This window comes from Armigeres subalbatus, chromosome 2, assembly GCF_024139115.2.
Source record: "Armigeres subalbatus isolate Guangzhou_Male chromosome 2, GZ_Asu_2, whole genome shotgun sequence".
NCBI classification, from domain to species: Eukaryota; Metazoa; Arthropoda; class Insecta; order Diptera; family Culicidae; genus Armigeres; species Armigeres subalbatus.
Genome location: NC_085140.1, coordinates 463289771 through 463317436, shown reverse-complemented (window position 1 = coordinate 463317436; position 27666 = coordinate 463289771). Strand labels below are relative to the sequence as shown.

General features: G+C 35.3%; 1 protein-coding gene across 3 annotated transcripts; it reads left to right on the top strand.

Moving 5' to 3' along the window:
• Positions 1 to 8029: 8029 nt before the first annotated feature.
• LOC134213884 (homeotic protein spalt-major) lies at positions 8030 to 27501 on the top strand. Of its 3 annotated transcripts, none has more exons than XR_009979555.1 (5): positions 8030 to 8963; positions 21095 to 22013; positions 22080 to 24271; positions 24335 to 24493; positions 25705 to 25842. XR_009979555.1 is itself a non-coding variant. In XM_062693330.1 (5 exons), exons 1-5 carry the CDS (start codon positions 8903 to 8905, stop codon positions 26173 to 26175), a joined length of 3783 nt encoding a protein of 1260 aa, XP_062549314.1. In that variant the 5' UTR covers positions 8031 to 8902; the 3' UTR covers positions 26176 to 27501. The 3 variants fall into 3 exon arrangements, 2 of the variants coding, with proteins under 2 accessions (XP_062549316.1, XP_062549314.1); XM_062693330.1 differs by having other exon boundaries at positions 8031 to 8963; positions 24354 to 24493; positions 25705 to 27501; XM_062693332.1 differs by lacking the exon at positions 24335 to 24493 and having other exon boundaries at positions 25705 to 25896.
• Positions 27502 to 27666: the final 165 nt, after the last annotated feature.

The window sequence follows — 27666 nt, the reverse complement described above, 5'->3', positions numbered from 1 at the left end:
ACTCCATAAGCTAAGGGTGAATATTTCATGAAATTGTGATATAATGTATGCAACTGATAGTTGATTATGTTATCTTTGAAGATGTATTGAGTTTGAAATGATTGAATAACAAATTTGAAAAATATTGCAAAGATATCATACCTCATATTTATATATTATCAATGGTGTTAAAAACAGTTTACATGCCAACTTCAAAGGTACCTCAATGGGCACAATATCGTCAAATTGACTCAACCAAAGTAATTTACAATGTTTTATAGCCTGTATAATGCGAGAAAAATATTTCACATCACATCATTTTGAAAAATTACCTTTTGACCCTCTTTCTAAGGATTCGTCCCTCTGTGTGCGTGTTCGATTTTCATTTTCGATACCTAAAACTTATCAAATTTTGGGGCTGTGGAGTAAAAGTACACAGGAACGGGTGGTGCAAGAATACGCATATTAACCTTCGTGTTCTGATATCAAACCCGTATCTCCAGCCGAGATAAAACAAAGGAAGAAGGTATTGAAACCGGAAATTATCAGTACTCCTTTTAAGGATAAGTCCTTGAAGTCCATTTAAACAAAAGAAACATCCATAAATTACACAACGCTTAGCTGGGAGGGGTTTGCGAAAAGTATGAAGAAACATTATTTTTTTAGAGGATTTATACAAAAAGTAGGAGTAATGGAATGGCCAATTTTGCCTTACGTCTCCGTTTTGCCTTACGTAATTGAAGTGAAGTTCCTGTACGACACACAAAACCTGGTATATTTTACCTCTGTAGTTTATTGTACATAAAATATTTCTTCGAGTGAAAGCTCGCATTTCTAGGATCCCCTTCCCTTTTCAGATTTACGTAGAGTAGAGTGGGGAAATAGTACGCACGTAGTTTTCAATCGAACATGTGGCCCTTATGAAGCAAGGTTCTGCATATCAAATCAATGTCGACGATTTGTTTACTCTTACTATATGTTACTAAAAGAAAAAAATAATGGAATTATTGAAATTTGGTTTAGTAGAGCCCTTCCTGCAAGACACGTGAAAAACGCACTCTTACCCCACCGGTGGGGTAAGAGTGCGCATCGGGTGGGGTAAGAGTACGCAATTTTCCAATCATGTGTTTTGAGTATAATTTAACAAGAAAATAATTAATAACATTTATTTGATGTTTATTGGAAGTATATCTCGCTTAACTTTTCAAAAGGACCTAAGTAACATTTTTTTCATGAATTAATTTGAATAGCGCAATCAACAGAACGACATGAAAGCTATTGGTTGCAGTAGTCAAATTAATTAATGAAAAAAATGTTGCTTAGGTCCTTTTGAAAAGTTAAGCGAGATATTATGGAATGATTAAAGATTTCAACGTAAAAAGATTAAGGTCTATGAAATTCCATCGGGGGAACCTACCTTACCTATGATTTGATTACATGCATTGGAAATCGTATGGACAGTAAATTTGGATGGTTTTTTACAATTCTATAAAAAATAAACACGAGAGTGTCCATTATAGGAATATTTTGGGGGTCCATAATAGGGAAGAAGAACGTCCCGAAACGAAACATGAAAATGTTGGGGTTGTATACAAGATACGACCGCTCGACGTAAACTACGTATAACCAAATATAATACACTGAACCAATAATTCCGCTCTATATAGAAGAGAAGAAACCATCCCACAACACTACTACCCAGCTTTACCTGACCACCTCCCACTCTATGAGGGAGTAGGGGCTCCACTATCTAGCGGCTGGGCCACCCCATTCATACAACCCAGTTCAATAATAGATAATACCCTAAAAGTAGGCAGTTACCAAGGATGGAACGCGCTGTATAGGGGTTGCATAATGCATGAAAGAACTCAAATTTTCAATAGTTTAGCGTTGAAAATCAATAGTTTCAATACTACTGGCAAATTGGTGGAGAGTTTGCGAATCGATTTATATATAAATCTTTGAAATTCATCGAAAGATAAAGAACCTATTAATGTTACAAATCTTACATGATTTCGTGACGGTCCCCAATTTTGAAATTTTCATTTTACACCCTGTATCCGAGTCTTCCCCTTAGACGTAGTTTACGTCAAAATCAAATGAAGTGTCGACTATAGGGACGCATTTTCCTATTATGGACCCCCAGGGGGTCTACTATAGGGCGAATTCAGTCAGACTTTAAAATGATAATTTCAACGAATAACGTCGTGTATTTAAGTGTTTTATGTATGTATCATGAAGAGGATGTGCAGAACTTGTTATTAGATATCAAGCAGGAAGAGAAAAATTTCGCTACAAGGGGGTCCACTATTGGTCATTTTACCCTAATTTCATTATTTCGCTTCAGTGCTTTGATTGTTAATTCATTCAAATGAACGCAAATAACTGGGAATCGATGGAAAAAACTGAATCTATCTCCCTAAAGTGCAATTTTGACCTCTCTTATGTGAATTTCTCTTTATCTGCTACTGTGTGGTGGCCAAAAACGAAAGAGGCTACTGCACAGAAGAAGCTAACAAAACTGCAAAGGTGTCCAATGCTATAACGGGAGTGATGCGTAGCGCTTAGCGAAATTGCTAGATACAATTCTAAATCTGCTTCCGTTGCATGAATCCGTGCAGTTAGAAGCGGAAAAAATAAGCAAAAAGCATGATGAAACTAGAAATACTATAATAAGAGATCGGCGAAGACGCCATCTTGTTTCCAATCGAACCGTCAAAAGCGGTCCAATTCGACTTGTTTACTTTTTGCATCCATAAGAAGCAGGCAAAAAGTTCAAGTGATGCCGGTATTATTTCTACGATTTCATGCATTTTCATACGTTGCCATTTCGACAGTTTTTCACTCCGCCGGTCTCTGGTTATAGGGTGGCTAGTTGAAACATCCGATGTAAATGTTAATATGGCTTCGTAATTATCGAAAGAGAAAGTAATCAAAGAGAGCGTCTCTTTTGGACTTACGACGTTTTCAAAAATCACGCGAGATTTCACCAAAGTTCCAATATGGTCCAGTGATGGATATGAATGGAGTCTGGATGACACCTGTGAAAAACTATGACAATCCTTATAACATATGTGAGGCATCACGTATGAATTGGGAAGACGGAGGTCCCACTATTCGTGATGATTCCATAAAATTCTATACAGATGGCTCAAAAATTGGAACATAAACCCAAAATGATCCGCCTAGTAGTGATGGTGCCTTTCTCGTGTATTATAGTCATTTTTGAACGCACAATGATATAGATCCAATTAATTTTGTTTAGGTCTAATTATTTTTTTTAGCATATTCAGAAGGCACTGGTTGCCTTTCCGAATGTGCAATCATAGGCAGTAATCACTTATGAAAAATGTTGCATAACCGTGTGCACTTTTTCGCTCCCCTGTGCTTAAACGATTGTTTTTGATATTTTAATAGTCCTCCTAAATTTTTAGCTAATTCGGATGAAATTTGATTGTGCACGTTCCATTTGAAGGTGATATGAAAATTACTATTACTAGAATTGCCACTTATGTGAAGGATCGTTTCGAGAAGGAGCTCAGAATCTATTTGAATATATTTAACTCATCGCCATCACATAATAGATCCTAAGCTGAAAGTCAGTTGTTGTTGCGAAGCAATCTGACTTTTGTGAGCAAAATTATATAGAAAACAAAAATGCTCATTATTGATATTGATGTTATTCTTTTACGTGTTACGTGTTGAATTTTCCACAACTCAGTATTTCTCCAATAACTTTTGTTGCTAGCATGAAATCGTTTAGCAACAACGATGATATTTTTCTTTGTTAAAATTCCTATGTTGCTAACTGTTTACATACTAATTTTCATACAAGCTTCAAACTGCTTGTTTCAGTTAAATTACATCCAAATTAGCTAAAAATTTAGTACGATTTTTAAAATAGCAAATGCCATCGTATAAGCATAGGGGAGCAAAAAAGTCAAAATTTGAATCACTCTAGAGGGCATTATACTGTCGTTTTATGCATAACTGTCCCAAGGGACGATTCGAATATGACGTCCACCACTTTTTGAGATTTCTAGACCACCCCTCCCCCCCTGTCACTCTTTTTTGTATACCTTGTATATGCACTGTCACAAAATCCCAGAGCCCCCCCTATATCCTGTGTCGTCATTTTTGAACGACCCCCAAGTACATACAATGGCCAGCATAATTAAGTGCCCACTTTAGTTTTTCGACCACAAAATGGCCAATTTTGAAGTTCTAGATCTCGATTTTTCTTGCCATTTTTCGATGTTCAGCAAAAAATATTGATGAAGATATCTGTACACTAAAAGTTGTAGTTTTCAAGATATTTTAATATAAATTTTTCGTCAAAAAATCATTTTAGTTTCATCGCAATATTTGTCTCCCCTGTGAATCAATATGATCGAAGATTATAAATGGTAAATTCAAGCTATACAGTCACTCTCAAAATTGAGCGTACAGCATGGATTAGATGAATATATTCAAAAATTTCAAAGGAAATTTAATTGTTGGCTCGGTTGTTTTTAATGCATTTCAATATTTACCCTTCCTTCAATGTATGCGTACATAAAATGGTTGAAATTTTTTCTCTAAAGTTCATTTATTTGAAAATAATCTCAAAATACGCCTATTAGATGTGACAAAATTGAGCGTACAGCTAATGTTTTTCTATAAAATTTCTTATTATAAACACGATTAATGTATTTTAATATTGATTTTTCATGATTATATTTATAATAATAAACATCCGCTACTTAAACATTCAATGTTTTGAAATTAAACCATGTTTTAATCAAAATGGCGAACAATTAAGATGTATAAACAATGCTATTTAACAATTCAATGCTGCTGGGCAAAATAGATACTTTAAGATATGGATTTCACCGGCATCGTGTCTTATATATGATAGATAATCGAAATCGAGCGAGACATACGATAAATTTGGGAAAATTCAGTCGGTAAATGATGAAAACAGATGTAAACATATAAAGAAAACGACAAATGTTGGGAACGGCATATTTCAAATTAAGTATAACTTTATTTAAAAGTCGATGTATAGGTAGCTTATAAGCTCAGGACACTCATTAATAATAATATTAATAAAAGAGCAGCACACGGATGCATTATAAGATGTCATTTTATATTTGAAGACTCAGTCACCGTAGGAACAAATTTGGTTGAATCATTTCAATTCACAAAGATATCGTTAAATAAGCTGCCGAACTCTTAAAAAAGTTTATTTTTACTCGCCACATGGAAATCATCCAATTGTATCTCTTATGGTAACAGATCGTGGAGTTTAATCCAAATTTAATTATGAAATTACGATTTTAAGCTAACTTTTCAATATTCAATCAGAAGTGCTCTACGGGATTGAAAAGCTGTTTTATGTTCGGTACTTTAACATGCACCTTGTACTTTTATAATTTGACTGTGAATGATTGGATTCAATAATATTACTCTTAATGATAGACCTGAGGCAATAACCGAGCTTTAAAACAAATTTATGTTAAAGACATACTAAATTTAAATTATGTCATTCCTAACATTTGTCGTTTTCTCTATATGTTTACATCTGTTTTCATCATTTACCGACTGAATTTTGACAAATTAATCGTATGTCTCGCTCGATTTCGATTATTTATCATATATAAGATGCGATGCCGGTGAAACATACAAATTTAAGCATTTATTTTGCCCACAGGCATTGAATTGTTAAATAGCAATGTTCTTACCTCTCACTTGTTCGCCATTTTGACCAAAACATGGTTTAATTTCAAAACATTGAATGTTTAAGTAGCGGATGTTTATTATTATAAATATAATAATGAAAAACCAATATTAAAATACATTATTCGTATTTATAATAAGAAATTTTATAGGAAAACATTAGCTGTACGCTCAATTTTGTCACATCTAATAGGCGTATTTTGAGATTATTTTCAAATAAATGAACTTTAGAGAAAAAATTTAAACAATTTTATGTACACATACATTAAAGGAAGGGATGAATATTGAAATGCATTAAAAACAACCGAGCTAACCATTTAATTTCCTTTGAAATTTTCGAATGTAGTCAACTAATCCATACTGTACGCTCAATTTTGAGAGTGACTGTAACTGAGGTTTGGTCAAATTTTAAGCAAAATCGACTCACGGGCAACCGAGCTCTAGAGCTCCAAATTTGTTTTTTTTTTTGAAAATAATTTATACAATAACTTTACGAGAAGCGATTTTCTGACCTAAAATACCATATTATTCTTCAAGGAGACTAGCCCAGTGGTCTAGTGGCTACTGCTTCTGCCTTATAAACAGGAGGTCGTGGATTAAATTCCAGGCTCGTACCTACTTTGTATTTCTATCTTAGTTCTTTCTGTGTTTCACGTTCTACCCTACCAAAAAACGATTCCTACTGTTATAACCTTCCACACAATCCCAAAACCTCCCGTGGCACATATGAGAGGTCGTAGAGTTCTCTGCATCTTTCTTAAGTAGGTGTCCAACTAACCACCCAAGTAATCAAAAGTTTCTTTAAGAGTACGTTTTTCGCTTAATCAGCTTCACTGAGCTGATTAAGCGAAAAACGTACTCTTAAAGAAACTTTTGGTTATTTGGGCATCCTTTCCCTTCCTCAGCATTTGCAAGGACGTGGCCAGGACTATCTTGATTGTTGGAGAGTGCATTGCTTCCATCTAAGAGATAGTGATTAGTCCCAAATCAATATCTGTGGTAACGGATGAAAGTGATGCAACCCTCAACCCTCATGGCTTGTACCACCTACGAATTTGTGCGAATTGCTCAATGCTTATGCTAAAATACCATATTATTCTTCAATGCAAATGAAGACTTCTCCTAATCACCTCCTTTCGGATGTGAAACTAACAATCAGCATTAAAAAAAGGCATGAGACATTTTTATATAATTCTGTTATTAGATTAACAAATGGATGATTAAAATATTTATAGAATTGTTTTAGCTTATGTTTCCACTTCATAGGATTTATGTGAACAACTTAGCCCTAATTTCCCAAATCACAGATTCCGCAGATTCACAGAAGTGACTAAAATATTGATTTATAAACGCTTCAGGTAAAACCATCATAATTACTAATTGATACGTAATTATTATCAATCGTTATATTTGTTTTAACCTTGAGTTGCTTATGTTCATAGGTACAGGCAAATATTTGATCATTAAAAACACAATCAACCGCACTTATTTTAACCAATCATATCAAAATAACACCACCAACCACCCCCTGAAAAAACATTTCTGATCCAAAGTCACCCCAGCAACGCACACAGTTCATACACCGCACTAACACACGATCACATCCTGAAGGTCCTCCTTTTCCGATGTGCTTATTAATAATATAACGAAATTATCAAAATGACTCCACCTTTCTGTCATAATAATAAATTGTTTATGATATTTTTCCTTCTATCCCTCTTCCACGGCAGTTGCACACACGGCGACGTCAAGTATATGAAATTGGAATCCAAAACGTAGTATTGGTGCACCTTCTCCGTCTTTGAATCTTCCTTACGAATCATATCGCGAGCAGTGTGTTGTCTTTTTCTGGTAGATGGAAGGCCATATATAGCCTTCCTTCGCTAGGAGGCCACGGCATGTCCAACTCCTTGATTATATTTATGTTTATGCTTTATGAAAGATAGGCGAGCAAAAGAAGAACTACGAGGTTTCAATAAATATTATGATTCGTGTATGTTCTATCGCCGTGCACACCGTTGTAGAAACACCATGCAAACAGACAGACAGCTTGAGAGTTTTCCAAGCTCTGATGGTGTGTTGTGGAAAACATTCGGCTTCTGTTGCTGGTGGCACATCGTGTGAGAAGGATTTCCACGCTCATCGTTTTGCATTCATCTTGCGTTCCACTACCACTAGCTGGGAGAGCGAGATTGTGTTGGTGAGTATTTTCGTATTGCGTATACTCGAGTATATCGTATAGCTGGTGGTGGGGATGAATCGAAATCAGAGTGGGGATGAAACAAAGTTGGACACAAAATTCATGCTACCGGAGTAGTGTTGGTTCAGTGGTCAGACCAGTCTCAGAGTTGTCGTCGTACAAGTAATTGGTTCCTTTGTCAATAATATGTGGAAGTTTGTTTAGTAATGTTTTGTAGTTTACGGAAACGCGATCACTGCTAAGAGGAGCCTAGTTAGCGTATTTTGTAGCGGGAGAGCGGTTTATGACACACGAGAGATTTTCGCCCTTCTTTAAAAAAAAAGAAAAACAATACCAAGAGCGAGCAAGAAAAACAGCAAAGAGAATTGCTTTCTCGACCGAGATTTGATCCTCGAACGCAGTGTCAGAGTGAAGTGTAAAATTATTTGTGTTTTTATCGGCTCGTCCATCATACACACCCGCGGTGTATGCTCGTGCACTCCCTCTCTGTCTATCTAGTTCTATGTATTTCGCCGTCTCTAATTCAATCGATTTTGACTTATCGACCGAATGGCTCGCTTAGCATACAGTTTTAATCAGTAGTGCCGCGTTGATTGTTGAATGATGTGGTCGAAAACCGCAAATGTAAGCCAGTGAATATTTTTTAATATCATACAAAAAACAATTATTCTCCACGCATACGGACTGCGTTGGTAGTTTATAATGGGACGTCAACCGAATGACACGCCGAGAGTGATCCGAAGGGTTTCCAATGATCAATGAAGAAGATATTTTGGCTGCAAGATTTTGGTTTCACGTGCTGTGGTGATAATGAAGACACATTCTACTGATAATGCAACGTACACAAAAGTGCAAAGCGTAATATTGATAAACGAATCAAGTTAGTGCAATATATCGTTAAAATACACTACAAGTGATACAAGTGATAAGATTCGTTGGAAATGCTGATCAATGTGAATATTACTGAAACATAAACAAGCATTTCTATCTGAACAGTGCTGAGCAATGATTCAGGTCGACTCTGTTGGATACTCAAGAGTGAAGGATGAATCACACAATGATGAAGGTGATTTTTTTATCATAATTAATACTGACATATGAAAGGATAAAACCAAATTGTGGGTATGGACTTCCTGTTGATCTCCGCTAACAACTTATCACATGTGTACAAAAATGCCGTCGGTATTTTTCAATGTGCTCTATGTGGTTCCCTATGCTGCATTTTTTACGGTCATTCAATCTCGAACAGAAGTACCAGGAATAACAAAATTAAAAACATGTTTTCAATGTGAATTTTTTTTTCAATCGTACTAAATGACCGATTGCAATTAATTACTAGCCGTAGTTAGTTCCACGTTTCGCTTGGTGAAATATCATCAATAAATCGATTTATATCATTTTCCAGTGGCCAATACACTTTATACCGGATGAACCATACCGCCAGAGATCGATTCACTTTGCCGGTTAATGTGCGCACAAAAGCCGAAGAGCGATCCAGCCGGCCTAGAGCCGTGTAAACATAAGTTGAGCAAGTTCGATTAAACAGCGCAGCGCATCTGCACTGGTTCAGTAGTGCCGATGTGTGCATTCCTGTTTTCAATATAAATCAGCAACAATCAATTATATTTATAATATACAGAGAGTAAATAAATTTTTCCAAGCGTACCAGCTTCTAATGCCGTCGGTCGGATGCTCAACGTAAGACGGGTAGCAAGAAGGTTATAAATGGTTTCTATCTCATTGATTCATTAGATTCTTGTGGCTGCCGTGACCAGACGGTAGCCGAAAAATTCAAGTGTTATCCATTTGTATTCGCTGTATGAGTACGCACGTATTTTGATTTCTATTTTTGAATATTCTAGATTTTCTGTCACTATTTGGAAATAAGAGAAAAAGTTATTTTTTCCTTTTTTCGCTATACGTTACTACTGTAAATTGGCCTATTTTAAACCTTAACTCTTATTCGTATTAAAGTTAATATAATTGGTCAATTACTCTTAACCTTCGTTATGTTATGAGTTCTGTGAGGAAGATGATTTTTTCACGATTCAACGTTAATGTGTATATTCTTTTATTACAAACAACTTGTTACTTGATCTTGATAAGGCTTGAAGCGATAAAATCTGATTTCCTTGGTAACTACAAGCGAGTCCAGAGGAAGGGGGAGGGGGTGGTGGTAGGGGCATTATACATAATAGAATGGATATTCGTACAATGTTGCTAAAATTTGACTTCAACATGCAATGGCTCCTATTTCAATATTTCTATTACCGTTTTAATAGGCTGTAAAATATAATTCCAATTTACAATTACAGCAATGTTGCAATCAAATTATGAAAAACAGATAGAGCTCACCTTATAAAAAAGTGAGTGCATTTCTATAAACAAGTCTTAAAATTAAAGGTCTATTGTTCAATGAATTACTCTAATCAATCGGATTTTTTGTCGGATATTATAATCACTGACAAACAGATTTTTTTTTCAATTCCTCTAATATCAAATTTCATGAGTGTTGCACGAAACAAATGTTCGTATGACATTGGACCGAACTGGAATATGACATTACATTCGGTTATTCGGTTATTTTAAATAATTCTTATTACATTACTTAATAAGTTTGATATTAAGCCAGTTTCAAATAACGAGCCTATGTCAGTCGGGAATATGATTACAAACCAAAGAAATAATGAGGTAGCAATAAATCATAGAATAAGGATTTTTCATATAAAAACACTAGTTAAACTAATTTCAGCAACGTTTTCAGCATTATTTCTTTACTATTCCTTATCGCAGCTCCTGTTCACACAATTTTGGAGAAGTTATACTGCGGCAACATCTTATTTTGAAGAACAACTTTATTATCTGATTCGTAATTCCGCATTCTGTTAAGCTTTCATTCAGATATAGGCGAATTTCTCGAAAATAATGAAGCATTAAAGGTAACATTCTCAACATTTTCCTTGAAAGCATGTTGAAGCAAGTCTATTTCCATATAAGCGTTTCGAAATTTTCTTTAATCGGGTCTTGAACTGCTGACCGTTGATTATCCGATTACGCCGATTACGTAGTCATCTGCGCCAACCATTATTGGATCACGCAATGCTCAACATAAATAATTCCATTGCTGAGTATGAATCATGATTGTACACTTATTCAACAAGTCAATCTAATCTAGGTAAACTACAGTCTGGTAATAACTGAACAAGTTTCCTATTTTATCCATTGTTCATCCAGTCATAACTATGGGACACTGGGAAAAATAAGTAAAAAATAATGGCAAAACCGAAAATTAAAATCCGTCCCTTAAAATATTTATGAAAGTTAGGAAAATTAAGCGAATTTATAATCGGCCTTGTTTTGAATTAATTGAACCATCATTACCACATAGCAGCGAGAAAAAAACACCTTAAAAAATATATGACTGCTGAGTGTAAAGAATTATATACAAATTTATTTACATTTACAAACACAATTTCTTTTGTTCTTGTTTTTGATGTGTAGTTGGTTTGTATTCGTATCCGCAAAACTTAAAATCGACTCCATAAATTTTCTATATTGCATCAGCAATTTTGTTCGTTATAATTTCCGATAACTCAGGAAAATTACGAGTTAAATTGTGTAAATCGATGAATTACTATTCATATGATATTATTTAAGATACCTATTTATTTATTTAATTCAAAGAATTACTAGGATGCATACACAAATTCACAAATTAATTATGTATTACCCACCTCAGTGTTTGGACAATTCATCCGATCAGTGTCAGGTCAGGAAAATAAACAATAATTAGAGAAAACTATTTAAGCTCTTTTAGTGGAATGTCTTCACCTGTCATGTCATAGTACTTTCTATTTAATTCCATCACGTTTTGTAATATTTGCAGATACGTATTTCGACCTTAACGGTGAGGCCTTCAGTGTCTCGTACTTGACTTAAGTTGACTTAAGGCATTGAAGACGGCCTCACTCTCAAACATATTATTATTATTTATTATATTCTTTTCTTCCTCTGTGCGATAGATCAGATAAATGTGAAATCGAATGGTTGAGAAAGACATAGGTTAAGAAGAACGTTCAATGCTTGCTTATTTATTTACGAAACTCAATTCGACTGCCTCTTGAAGTATCACATCATAGTCGAACAGAGAATTTAAAAATCCAGATTTATCCACCTGTGATGATGCCTTTCTCGATTCAATCGTATGGTTTCACCTTAGTGAGATACTTATAAAAAATAATTGCTTTTTTTTGCGAACTTTTCATTGTGAATCAACCAACCAACCTTAAATGGTTCATTACACCATCAGAGCTTTTAAAAAGTTCGATTTTGGAATGAAATGATTTCGCCAAAAATTATTAGTTCATCACACTTCCACAATGCGCTGAAATGTGATAAAACAAAAACGTTAGTTAGGCCAAGTAGAGTATTAGTTGGGTCAAATGCTGAAACGACATCTATCTAGTTATGCAGCATATTTTTTTTCAGCTGATGAAGATCACAAATAAAAATTATTCAATTATTCAACTTAGGTGTTTAGTTGTAGCTTATCGTTGTTGCATGTATTCCATTCATGTTATGGAGATTCAATAATTATCTTAATGTCATGATGTTTTCGTGTTACACTTTAATACACTGGATTCTGTGTTCATACGATTTACATTTTCTCAATTTTCCACTCATCCTAAATGTTTAACGACAATAATTTATCATGTGATTTTTCTTTGATTCATTCTGGATTCTGGAAGTCACACGATCAAAAATACGAGCGAAAAAAATCGTGTAAAAACAGAATCCTGTGTAACTTTGTCTATTTTTTTTATTCACGTCAAAACAAAAGATAATGGAGACGCTGTTTTCGACAACATGTTTTTGATTAAAACGAGAAAGATATTTTGGTTTTTGTAGAAATGTGCTAAAGTTTGGTATTTCCATGATTTTTTTGAAGCCCCGAATATTTTCCTATATTTCAAAGACCCAGTGTTTTGTCATTGAAAGCTAAGCCATTATTTTTTGTCTATTCTTTTTAATTACATCACTTTGTAACTTTGAGAAGATCTGAACAATCACAATCGCAAGTAAACCAATGAATAGGGCGCATAAAATTTGCTTCCTAACTTCAATGTGCATAGTCCCAGAGCCCTCGAATTCAAATCGTAATTTACGGCGCTGGCCACGTTCTTACGGTCTATCGGGGATGGGTTGGAAATAATGCTGCAGTTACTCGCCCACTGCAAGCCGAGAATACCGACAATACTTGCCACCAGACTATGTGGATTTTTTTTGCAATTTGTGGGTTAGGTTCTATGGCAGAGCTTTGTACTGGTTAGTGGGTTATAAATGGGATACTTAAGATAGGTTTATATTCTAAATGGTGAATTAGAGTAAAACTTTTGTATTAGCTCAATCGATTCTTCAACTTATATATACAAGGTCAACTTTAATTTAAAAAAAACAAAACGAAAAATGCATTCCAAAAATTTTGGACCAACTCTTCAGGCCGGTTCAAACTGCAACACTTTATTTCTTTTTCTGTTAAAATAATTTAAAAAACAAGATATAATTTTTGTCGGAAAAGGCCAATACCTAATAAATCAATATTTGAATACATGTGATTTTAGATGTATTTCCAGCCCATATTTGAAGCATGCCAATTGACGCAACATTCAATTGAACTTTGAATAGAAATTGATTTAATCTACGGTAGATTGTGAAATTTAATCAATTTTGATATTGAATGTTTTTGTCTTTGATAGGAATAGCTGCTTACATGTACTGTGTATTGCCGCTTTCTAATTTTGGTATGTATTAATATTGCATAGAGTATTGTGACAACATGTGGTGCATTGTAGGTTTGTATTGCGAAGGCGTTTGACTTCGAAAATCTGTGATGCTTCACCCACATGTGGGAAACTAAAATTTTGCGTACTATCTTGTTTGTGAAATCTGTACATGACTTACATAATTGTTTTACATCTCTTACAAATACGATATATACAAGAGAATACTATAAAGGCGTTTAACCAAAAGGTCTAATATTTATGAAGCTCTCCACGAGATTTGGTTTTCTATAGTAAAAACATTCTGTATTGATCAGATACTGCATAAACTGGAGCATTAAATTTTGTTCTTGTTTGAGGGATGAATGTGTTGGGAGTTGGTTTGTCAACAAGTTTGTCTGATATTTATTTCGATATCTTCGGTGTTGAACTTAATCTGTAGATTGAAAAAAAAAAACACTTTAATTAAGTTCAAAAATTGGATTAACTTGGCAAATATTAGTTATTATGACAAATAGTGTAGGGTTCAAAACGCATGGATAACGGATTTACGATTTTGTACTTTTTTAATCCTTAGTCTTTAGACAATACCTTGTGAATGTATTTCTCATCCCAAATCGTGTTTATGAAAGTAATGAAGGTTGGTTCAGGATTGCATATTTGTAACACTCGAATTTTAGTTAATTTTGTAAAAAGCCTGTGAATCGTTCACAAAGCTCAATTTACTGCATCTAATCCCACAACAATAAAATAGGCTTTACTATCTTGCTTATCTATGGTATGCTAGAAATGATTGAGTTTGTGGGGAGGATTGACAAACGATTTACAAAAACAAACAAAATGCAAATGTTACAAATATGCGATTATGAGCAGTAATGGATTTCAAATGCTTTTGCATTGTAACTTAAATTTGAATAAATAAAACAAAAACCAGAATAATCCACCTAGCGGTGATGGTGCCTTTCTCGTGTATTATAAAATGTAACAAGAAAAGCACATAAAAGAGGTCAAAACTGCTCTTTAGAGAGATAGATTCAGTTATTTCCATAAATTCACGTTTACTTGCGTTCATTTGAATGCATTGCAAAAGATTTGAAGTGGAAAAAACTATTTTTGTTATTACTCCGGAACGCAATGGCCGATTGGGCCAAATTTCAAGCGATAATTAGAAAGGATTCCGCGTCGAAAACAACCTGTTGCAAGCAAATCGGTTAAGGCTAAATTCAAAAAAGCGTGTTAAACATTTTTTTGTACACACACACATACATACATACATACACGCATACAAACATCACCTCAATTCGTGAGCTGAGTCGATTGGTATTTAACACTATGGGTCTTCGATGCTTCTATCAAGAGCTCGAGCCTTCTATCAAACGTTCGGTCCCGCAAATACTTTTTATGAGAGCCTCCTTTTGGACATAATGTGTGATTTATTCCTTAATATGAGTCCGATCGTTTTCATATTTTTTCTGATGAGTTTTTTAGAATTTCCGGGTTGTTACGAATTTGTATGATTATTTACACTTTCTATGATATTGTTGGATTGATTTCTTCCGTTCATTCTTTTGAAATACTACTTTAATATGTTTAAATGAAGGTTAATTACAAATCTCATCAAAAAACGTTTTTGAATTTCTTTCTGAAGTCCTCTGTTTTAGAAGGTTTCAAAAAGGTTATAAAAAAGGATTGACAAATGTGTTGTGTTCTTTTACGATCTTATTTATTCTTCAAAACCCATTGAAGTTGTCAACATTTATAACATTAAACCGGTATTTAACACATTTAAAACGTTTTCTTACACAACAGGTTATCTTACCCGATCAGCAATGAATAAAAAAATTATAACTTAATTCTATCAATGGTTGTTATTTAAAACAACGTGTGTTATAATCAGATAATTCGATAAAAACGTGTCCTCGATCAGTTTCACTTTATATCAAAATTATAACAACATTAGTTATGTATATTTACACAAACTAATTGACTAAATTTTTTTTGTAGATATTAGAATAAAGCGGAGGTAATCACCTTAAGTAATACTTGAAACTATGTTCGATATTAAAAGCTAGTACAAAGTTAATTGCCTACATTATGGATGGAAATCCATCGTTGTAGCGTACCAGATTTTCATACGTGATGTAGGCAATTACCTTGAAAGCAGATTTTTTAACAGGACAATTATATCAACGTTTGTTATAATGTTGATATTAAGGTATCAATCTCTGATTTAATTGTGTTACGACATTTTTGATATATTTTTTGTTATTTTAACAACTAACCAGCCAAAGTTATAACACATTTTGTTACATTTTTTTTCTGAAATAAATAACTCCTCTTGTTATAGTTTTGTTATGCATTGCTGATCGGGTAATTAGCGTAATCCGGGGAAACATTGATCATATTTTTCGATCATTATCCATTCAAAATTTCATTGAAAATATAAAGAAAACCCCAGATTAATCCACCTAGCGTTGTTAAGGCCTTTCTCGCATTTAGTTAAGACACCAACCTTATATGTGGTTTAAATGGTCCGATGTACCATTTTCTTTATAACTTGTAAACGCAATGACCGATCGTTATCAAATTCAATTTTGATCAACAAGGCTTTGTCCCCTGTCGAATAAAACTTATTGCGAGAAAATCGGTGAATGATTACTATACGAAAAGTTGTCTAATGTTTTTATAGCTTTTGTGCACACACACAAACACACACACATACACACATACATACACACGGACAGACAGACATGTGCTCAGTTTGTCGAGCTGAGTCAATTAGTATATAATACTATGGGTCTCAGAGGCTTCTATCCAAAGTTCGTTTTCGGAGTGAAATGATAGCCTTTCGGTACAACTTCGTTGTACGAGAAAGGCATAAATCATAAAGAACTAACTAAACTAAATTACGATAGTATCAAACTTTTTATAGAAGGCTCGGAGATCCATAGTGTTATATACCAATCGACTCAGCTCGACTAACTGAACAAATGTCTTTCTGTCCTATAAAGTAAGCGGCAATTATAGTTGGATCCCTTACACTGAGGCGATGTGCATCGATTGTATCGAGAAAGGCATCATCGCCGCTAGGTGGAATTATCTGGGTTTTCCACAATAAAAATCAAAATTTTGATACGAAAGCTGTGGATCAACTAAGAAAATAAGATTACTTATCAAACAATCATAGGTAAGATATTTTTTTTGTTATTGCATTTGTTTTGAATGCTTTTTTTGACAGCTTGCTGTGATTTAAAAATATAATGTTATTTTATTTTTCAAAATTTAGCTAAAAATAAATGCAAATTCAGGAGAAGGTTATATAATTGGTCGGGGTTCAGCTGAACCGAACCAAGCGGCTTTTTGACAGACTTTTGATATTTTGTTCGCAAAAAGAAAACGAAAAAGTATTTTATGCCAATTCTTGCGTACATTTGTTGTAGGATATCCTAAGCTATGCCGTTGAACGATGCCCGATGCGATTTGTGATTAATTGAATTTGTTAACCGAGTACTTTGGGCAAGAAAATTAGATATTTTTCATTGGCGCTTGGTGTGTTTTGGAAATAATAGTTTTTTAATTTCTTGAAAATTAAACTGTTCAATGATACCTCGGCGGGTCAAGTTCTCCCGGTTTACGGTACACAAAAAGTAATCTCGTTATTGAAATAAAATGAATTAATTTTTTTCTGTTGATAAGTTGAGAAGTTTTAAAGTAGGAAATACGTACAGTGATGTTCGGAATAATAGCAATAAAGGCCGATTTTCATAAAAAATATATTATTTATTTTCAACAAATTATATTATTTAATATGATCTTCTAGTTCTCCTTTAACACTTTCAATCAATTTGGTAACTATTCATTCAATGGTTTCCCAGATATTTACAAAACAAAAACTGTTGTTTTGTTGCTATTATTCCGAACACCACTGTATTTGTTGATACATACAAGCATAACATAGTGATAGTAAATGGAAGAATTATAAAATCTTATAATTGAATTAAATGAAGTACTGTCAATGGGGGATGACATTTGACCAAAATGTGATATGTTCCAAGAATATGATACTACCAGGGCGGTAGTTGAGATTGGAATCAAATTTTTATTAGTTTGGTACGATCTTGAATAATAATAAATTTACCACTGCGCGGAAAAAATAATGAATAAGGCAAATTTTTCAAATAATACAATCAACTGTTTAAGACGAGTACTAAACTCGTCTTAGACAGCTGAAGACATTCCACAAAGAGCTTAAATATTTTTTTCCAAATAATACAATGTTTAAAATTCGCCCATTCTTTACCCTTAGAGGGAGTGACATTGGGTCAAATAAAATAAAGTTCTTTTCTGGATATTTTCTGGATATTTTTGATTAATATAATTAATCATATTTATGCATTTTCATCGCATCCGGAAGGTGTAACTAGTATTTATCCCAGTAATGAGCTACGTATTCCTAAACAATAAACTTGAACGATTGTTTTTAATTTTAGGGGCAGTATAGTAATATATTTAATTTTATATGAAATTATTCATTTTTAGAGGAATTATTCATATTTTTTACAATAACAGTTCATTATATAACTCGTTAATTTTATAGTTTATATGGAACGCTTTTTATAGTTTTATATTTTGTAAGCATCATCACTATTAGGGGCTGTTTACGAAATACAGAAAGCTGGAGGGGAAGGAAGCGGATCAGGCCATACGAAAAAAAAACAAAATCATCCTTACAACTCATCCTAAATGTGTTTCAAAGGGGAGGGTGGGGATCCAAAATTTCCAAATTTAGTGTTTTGTAGCACTACTATGAAATTATGTCGTACAATTATGTCGTAAAAATATAAGAAAATTATTAGCTCTAATAGTATAATGTCCTCACCTGTCATAAGACGAGTTTAGTACTATTTCATTAAATTCCACCACGTTATAATCTTTACAGATACGTATTTTGACCTCAACTGGGCATTTAAGAGCGCAAAGTTAGCGCAAAACCGGTCATTCTGATGGCTATACCCCGATTTCTTCGTCTTTATTCTTAAGACATGCTACACATTCAATGTCTTGTCTGTAATTATTTGATTCAAAATTTGGCTTAATTTAAGCTTCATTCTATAATTCAGATCTATTGAACTGGATATTTTACCAATAGTTATGAATACAAATGCTTTGTATCGTTTGCAACATAATGATATCTTGTTTTAGCGAAATAGGTTATGGTGCATTAGTTAGAAAATTATATCTTCGAATATGTAATTCTGTGCCACTTAAAATATAGCAAACACCTTTTTGATTTCTTTAGACACTGCAATATCATATATTTGTTCCCCTTGAATTTCGGTTGCGCTTGTATTAATATGGCATAAACAATAAGGTGTCTACATTTGAATCAATTGATAATAATCAATCTATTTTCAATCTTTTTCGCACGTGATTTGAATAATTCGTTAAATTTATTTTCAGTAACAATAAATCTGGATCATACGCTCCATAGGTGTAACACATTGCTTGCTGTATGAATTCAGTGCCAGTATGACGTATTTGTACATTTGTCTGAGGCCACCAAATTAATAAATCACGCAATTCCCAACAGTAATGAGTTCGTTTATTATTCGGCCAAAAATTACCCCCTTTCATGCGATGGATCTTGTGCATAAATTTGGATGTTTTGTTTTGTCAGTTTATGGTGGAGGTTCAGCACACAGGCACATCACTCACCGTCATCGCAAATGGTAGTTGAAGTCATCAAAAGTCAACGATTGAATGCATAATTTTATCATTTTTAACAAGGTTAATTTTCTGACACGCTGCAATAAAATTCATAGCTGCTGCGTTTATCGGTCCATTTTACAGTACTCGCCTTAAAAATGAAAACACAACCGCCGAATTCGAGAATAATTGCCATATAGTTTATACAAGGGCAAAATATGATTGCCAGAAAATTGGAGTCCATTTTGATTCCGCCACATAGCGATGTCCGCGACCAGAAAGCGACCATCGATCGATGTTCGACATTCCATTTAGTTGAGTTCCCTTTTCCTCGGTTCATATTCGTTATCGTCTTCTTGCCAGACGGGTTGCTCCTTTTTCTGAACGAAATCAGTGACTGCAATTACCAGCTAACTCGTAAGTTTCATCGGAAATTTGCACTGAACGCGAAGCTTGTTGCCCAGCAAAGGTCGCCTCCTCACAGCTTCGTCCAATCAAGTTCCTGTCTCATCTTCCGTCGCTTTACTTTCATCTCCTTATGCCTTTTTAGCTCTTCCTATGTAAGAATCACACGCATTTCTGAACATGTGAATTTATTCAAGCGGCTTTTGAATTAAGCTTATAAGTTCAACACAAACACAAGCCAAAGTGGACTCAACTGTATTGAAATTTAACCCAACGCTGGTTGCGCGCCTGCCAAAGATCTTGAGAGTTGCTGTTAATTTATATACGTCATCACTTGCAAAAACCAGTTTTGTACCAGTATCAGTACGCAGGCTTGCATCTCCTGCAAACTGCCGCAACCTATCTTCATATGCATAATATTGATGTGGAATGCTCTTTGGAGCACGGGTCACCAATTTTGGATGATATTTGTGCCATTTATATAGACATTGATGCAGTTATGAAGCTACTATCGCTTCACATGTAGGCACATCGAGGTGCAGCCATAGTCATTAATGTTTAATCATTATTTTCTGACCGTCAATGGAAAGTTTATAATGCCATTAAAAGTGATTAAACTAATTTTATAATGATGAAGAGTTTGAATTTTGTGTTGCAGATTCTACATTATTCGGGGATTTTTGTAAGGATTACATTAACAATTTTTGTATATTACTAATCAATGGATCTTTTAGCAAATCATCGCTAGATCTAAAAAAGAGTTATTTATTACTATGCGCATTTGTGCAAATTCCACAAATTCATAGTAAACAAATCTTTAGCAAAATGAATGGCTTTACAGCACCGAGCTCAGACGTCAGGTCTTACTAAGCTAACCTCAATTGAGCACCGATTTTAAACCGAGCACACGTCGAAACTGAAGAGATAAAGGTTTAAGACAGATTTCACACGGCTCTTACCTTGCCCTGTGAATAAAACCTGAGCAAGAGTTGATCAAGGGGAGAAACATTCAATATGGTTGGGGAATGAAGAATTGCACATAATCTTAAGCGCGCTTTATAACCTATGTGCTGTCCAATACACACATATTTATGCGTTGATTAATCATAGCAGGAATGTAAAGGGGTCATAAATCTAAATCGAGTTCATAATAAATACAGGATTTAATGTAACAGATACGTGATAGTTTATGAGTTACAACTGAAAAGTAACCTGTTTTTTCTCTGATGTTTCACTATTGACCAAAACCAGCAGCATGGATTCAGAAACTAATTTGAATATTTTCATCTCTTTTCTTCCTGTACAGATATGAAGGAGAACGCATGTTTCGATAACGAGAATCACATTCAGAGACCGACGGTAAAATCGTTATCTAGAATGTCGGAAGAATATACCGAACACGACGGCATCAAGCGAGACAGGCTTAATGATCGTCATTTTTCTACGAGACATCAGCAACGCGATCGTGATGAGATCACGCATAACGAGGATAATTTAAGTGACGAGGAGAACAATGACGACAACAGTAGTCGCACGGATGACAATGATGGAAATAAAAAATCCGACTATCAGGATCGAAGCACAACACCGCACGGTTCGTTGGATGGCTCACCGACGGCCAATGTTACCGGACACTCAGCGGCCGCAGTTGCAATCGCAGCAGCAACGGCTGCAGCGGCCGCGGCTGCCGCGAAAAGTCCCGCGGGCAGTGCATCCTCAGCTTTACCAAACGAATTCAACGCTGCGGCATTTTTCCCACCACCGGGGCAGATGTCCATTCAAGCCTTTCAAAATGCTATTGCTCAATTCACTGCGAATGCGTTGGCCAATAATATAGACAATGATACGGTAGTGAAAAATCTGGCTATTCTCCAGTCCGCACTTTTCACATTACAACAGCAACAATTCCTGCAGTTCCAATTGATACAACATCTTCAATCTCAGCTGGTGAAAAAACATGCCGAAAAAGATGAAGCAGTGAACGATTCGGGAAACTCTTCAATTTTTAGTCATAGCCATAATAACAATAACAACAATAGTAAAAGAAATGAACCTCAAGATCTTCGCAAACAAGATCGAATTGAGGAAGATGAAGAAATTGAAGAAGAAGGAGTTGAAGATGCATACAGTAAAAGTTTTCAGATGGCCAACATTATGGCCGCTGCTGCAGCTGCAAGTGCCGAAAATCGTCCATTAATTCATCCAGTTTCTGAAGAGGAGCTAAGGTAAGTCATAAAGCTATTGAATTTCCCAAAGAGCGTCAAATTGACCAAATTTATTCTCCATGTCAGGAAACCAAAAGCTTCTGAATCTCTTGTTGAGAAGCGACCAATTCTAGAAACTCCAATAACGCTACCTTCTTCAACGGCAACATCTACCATTGGTTCAAATCATTCAAGTTCAACACTTTCTACCATCGCTAGAGGTGGTAATACATCAGAACGGGATGAGATTTTACCATATCAAGATTCCAATTTCTCTTCACTGGCAGCTAATATAATTACTGACCATGCGCCATCAACTATGAGCGAACCAAATTCGCTGGCTATGCTAGAAAAGAAAGCCCAAGAAGTCCTTAACTCAGCCTCGCAGGGAATTTTGTCAAATAATCTTTTGGATGAACTGGCTTTTGCCAACGACAAATCATCTCCAAATGGAAGAAATGATGCTGCGCTGTTCAAACATCGTTGCCGGTACTGTGGTAAAATTTTCGGCTCGGATTCATCGTTGCAAATCCATATTCGATCACATACCGGAGAAAGGCCTTACAAATGTAATGTTTGTGGGAGCCGTTTTACTACCAAAGGTAACCTAAAAGTTCATTTTCAAAGGCATTCAGATAAATACCCGCACATACCAATGAATCCAAACCCTGTCCCGGAGCATTTGGACAAGTATTTTCCACCACTGATTCCGCAAGAGGCACTTAAAGAACAACAGCAGCAGCAACAACAAGCGCAACCTCCTCCTGCACCGATTCCCCCTCCAGGGCCGCCCACTCAGTTTTCAAATGCTTTCCAGCCAAGAGGGTTCTTTCCTGATTTTTATTTACCTCGACCACCCTTAGATATATTTTCAAATCCGTTGAATGAGCCCCCACGAAATCCAGTCGATCTATCACAAGTCAAGAAACCAGTGGAACCACCTAGAGAGCCTACACCTGAAATAAGGCTTTCACCCGAGGTTGTTATCCATGAGCCACCTCATATCAAACAGGAGCCAATGGAGGAGTCACTGGATCTGTCGGACAAGTCTTCAAAAATTGTTCAGCGAGAGGAAGATAAAGAAGAAATAGAGCAAGAGAAGGAAGAGCTTACAAACACCAATCATAGTACCAGTGAAAAAGAGTTCCCACTAAAGCTGAAAAATAATTCAGTCGAAAACTTAGCCACAGTTCCTTCAGTTTCTCCACCATCGAGCTCATCGTCTGGTTCGCTTTACCAAGATACGGTGCTCGATCCATCTTTTTATTCTGCCCATATGCCTCGTCCTGATAGCAATGATAGCTCGTGGGAAAACTTTATCGAAATATCATCAGAAACATCGAAGCTGCAAGAGCTGGTTGATAACATAGATAGCAAAACCACCGAACCAAATCAATGTTTGGTATGTAAAAAAGTACTCTCCTGCCGAAGTGCACTTCAGATGCATTATCGAGTTCATACAGGCGAACGACCATTCCGATGTAAAATATGCGGCCGATCGTTCACAACGAAGGGCAACTTGAAGACACACATGAGTGTTCACAGGATAAAACCTCCCATGAGAACGCTGCATCAGTGTCCCGTGTGTCACCAAAAATTCTCAAACATATTTGTTCTGCAGCAGCATATACGGCTGCACACAGGGGAAATGACTGATCTTACTCCTGATCAAATCAAAGCAGCAGAAATTAAAGAATATGAAGGACCCGATGTCCGATTGAATCCATTTGGGGTGAGACTGAACGATTTTCCCCACAGTAATCAAAACAAGCGAAGCCTAGAACACTCGGACGAAGAGAACGAGCATGATGCTAATGAGGAAAAATCGCATAAAGTACCAATGAGTGAAAAATTGAAAGTAAGGCCAGGGCTCACTTCACCAGCTATAGAAAACCAGGTCGAAGATTTACGTGCAATGAATCTGCAGCGGTTATCAGTCAGATCGTTACCGAACGAGGAGTTCTCACGGGACTCCGCCTCTGCCAGCCCCAACTCTGCAGACGCTAAGCGGTTAAGGTCATCCAGTCCAATTGGTTCTGTCTCATCAGTAATGTCCACGAGATCACCGATGTCCACACCACCAACATCCGGCGGAGAACAAATAGGAGTCGGAGCTGCTGGTAGAGCGGCGGCTGCAGCGGCAGCAGCAGCTGCGTTTCCTTACGGACCCCCTTTTCTAGGGATGCCACAGTTTCCGCCGTTCATAAGTAGACCACCGTTTCTTGGAAATGTGCCAATAGTGCCACCAGGTTCAAATATGCCTCCATTCGGATTATTTGGTGAGTGCCATGTTTAGGAGTAGACTTTGCATATATTCTCAGAACATTAGATTTCTATTACAGAAAATTTGATTAATTGTAGGCGTACGTGGAAACACAACAACTTGTAATATTTGCTTTAAAACTTTCGCATGTAATTCCGCGCTTGAAATTCATTATCGAAGCCATACGAAGGAGCGCCCATTCAAATGCACAATCTGCGATCGAGGATTCTCTACAAAGGTAAAAATCTAATTGACTATTTTCCCCCATTTCTTGAATTCCTCCCGTTTATGTTTACCTTCTGTTTCTAAATTTCAAATTTCAAACTTGATTAGTTTTCAAATTAGGAAATATCCAAATTCCTCTGTTTCGGTAGCGGCACATTTTCCCAAAAACTGTTTATGAATCCCATGTTGTGTGACAAGTAGTAGAGAGACGTCTTTGACTGAGTGTGTTTTTTGTATGGCTCCTGAAAACCGGAAAAATAATATTATAATTTCATAACTGCACTAGCCTGACAAGCAACTCGCTTTACATTCCACAGAGATTGACATTTTTTTTACTACCTACATGCAGTCGGCTTTTGTTACTGCGCTAGGACAATTCGATAATGAAAGAAATAATAAGTCTCTTCGAGCAATCGATTGTTTCTTTTGTACGCAATATGTTCACTCTTCCTTCTGCTGCATCTACGCAGAGTTTGGGAGAAATTTGAGTTTCCTGAATGGATCTTGTCTCAGAAAGATTTATAATGGAATGAGATGAGAAAACATGCATATAATATTGAATTTCATTATGATGCGGCACAAATTGAGGTACAATTCCAAATTTTCTGTAAGAAAGTCAATCATATCTTTTTATTTGTTTTTGCAAGAAATAATATTTTAAATCTGAAGTTCACACGCATCACGCTTTTAATTTATTATTTATGAAAACATTGTGCATTGTTATTGCAAGAATTAATGGAATCCTAAAAATAGTGTTAATTACGTGCATGCAAACCATATTCAAATTAACATGGGGTACATTTATTATTATCCCAATGCAGTGAAACTATCGAAACATTTGAAAAATGTGAAAAGCTGGTTAAGTAAATAAATTGATTCATTGCACTAGAATTGGTGGATATGATGTGCCAAAAATTGTCACAAATTAAGTATCTATTTTCATAGCTGTGTGCCCTAACACTCTCTCATTCGCTCACTAATTCAGTTAGAACGTCGGGTGCGATTCGGTTGATGATATTATAGTGTTCTAATTATAAAACTAACTTAAATGTCTTTCATTACATAATTGCGTCCCTGCTTCTTCATGCACAGCAACTAAATCTTTATATCACACGTATCTTCTCTAACGTTAACTAGACACTACACACACCACATTTTACACTCTGCAGGCATTGGAGGGGAAAACTAATCGCTGAATCTTTTATTGTGTTATTTCGATTGCAGGGAAATATGAAGCAGCACATGCTCACTCACAAAATCCGTGATATGTTTGGCAGCTCGGGAGGCAATTCCGGAGATGAGTCACGTACGCAAACTCCACCGCAAGACCCAAATGCTAATTCGGGCGTTGGTACTACGGGGGGAGAATTGGGCAACATTGCCAATAATGGCAATAACCGATTTTCACATTCTTATTCTCCTGCTCCCATGGACACGACCGACGGCTTTGCTTCGTCAGGCGGACAGAAAAGAGAGCGATCCAATTCTGGCCACTTTGACAGTCATGCGGCGGCACAGTATGTCAAACAGGAGAAAGATAATGCCATTGACGAGAATGGTTCCAATAGCTTACACTCTAATGTAGAGAACCAATCATCTAACAATAACTATCAGGAGTTCATCAACAAGGATGTGGACATCAAAAATTGGTGCCAAAAGCTAAAGGAAATGCCGGAGAATATTGCCGCAAGTTGATAATTTCACTTAGTATCCGACCAGGGAATTCATGTATAGCATGAGTTTTTTTTGCGTTTGCTATTGTGATATGAACATGGTATGTGCAAATCAATGATGTTAATAGCTTTCTTAGGAACTGAATTCACCGCGAAATATGTCAGAACATTACTTGTGGAAGGCAGTACAGGAAAAGGAACTAGTAATCAAATGTGCGATCTCAGATACAATCCCCAACTTCGTTCTATTGATGAAGGAAACCGAATTTGTATTTTAGAAATGAAATTGTCTATTTTTGTAAAATATGTAACATATCATCTGATCTTTATAATCACTCTGGTTGATCAACTGAAAATTAAAAATGGAATGTTTCAATGCAAAGAAGGGTTTGAAGCAAATAGCGTGGATGGTGTAATATTAGAAAGATATTCGTGATCTGACAGAATTGCTAGTGTCCTATCGGAGGAAATCTACTGAATCATTAAAATGCTATGAACCAATGATATGGATTTATGAATCCAAGAAAGAAAAATATACACAGAGACTGTAAATCCGTGTTAAGTTGTCGTGATCATAGATTGAGAAGAAGAACAAGCAAAAGACCGATAGATAAGAAACAACTGAAAGTTTGTTTTTGTTTTACTAATACCTATTTTAATACTGAAAAGAAATAGGGAAATTGTTTTTGTATAGAAACTATATCGTAGCTATCGCCTGGGCTTGAGAGCTCTTTTAAAAGTACTGTATGTGAGTGTGTCACTGTATGTATGTACCTACAAATATAATAATAATAAAGTAATATATTATGCTTTATGAAAGTCTAAATCAAATATCTATTTAAGTAAGCTATACAAAAAACCTGAAATGATATTTGTAAATGTATAGTAATCGAGAAAAATACAAATCGTAGTAAATTATCGGAGACAAATGGAAAAGAAAAATAACATTCGGACAGACTTTATAACTTCGATTTGACGAAGGTATAATAACAACAAATAAAATCCAGGCATACCATATTTTGTTTATTTAAATTACTACTGTAAATTTTGATTGACAATAGTACAGAGACAAAAGATTGTATATAGAGTTAAGATTCATCATCCTTATTTTTCATGTATCCCTTATTGAATTAACTGAAACATTTACAATTTCGTTCATCCTTACAATTGTGAATGACTACCAGGAAAAATAAAATGTAATTTAACAACTTTTTGTGATAATTTATGTTATGAAGTATACTTTAGGTATTTATATTCTATTTTACGATACTGTTTTTATTGAAAACTATGTATAAAAGCGGAAAAGAAAACGACAAAATAATACACATTCATGAAAAATTACAACAAATTGGTTTGAAAGATATATCCGAACTGCCCTGTATTATTCATTAATGGTTATTCTACAAATATTTCAATCCTTCTACTTTGCCTTTCTTCCACGATTGTAACTTTACTTAAATGATTGCTCTATTATTTTAAATGTTGTTTTCATTTTCATAATTTTTCATTTGTG

What these genes read in the sequence shown, in the direction of transcription:
- LOC134213884 (XM_062693330.1), top strand. Translation starts at nt 8,903, where the DNA reads ATGATTCAGGTCGACTCTGTTGGATACTCAAGAGTGAAGGATGAATCA. An exon ending in TGAATCACACAATGATGAAG is followed by an intron (nt 8,964 to 21,094) that starts GTGATTTTTTTA and finishes CTTCCTGTACAG; the next exon opens with ATATGAAGGAGAACGCATGT. An exon ending in ATCGAGGATTCTCTACAAAG is followed by an intron (nt 24,494 to 25,704) that starts GTAAAAATCTAA and finishes TTTCGATTGCAG; the next exon opens with GGAAATATGAAGCAGCACAT.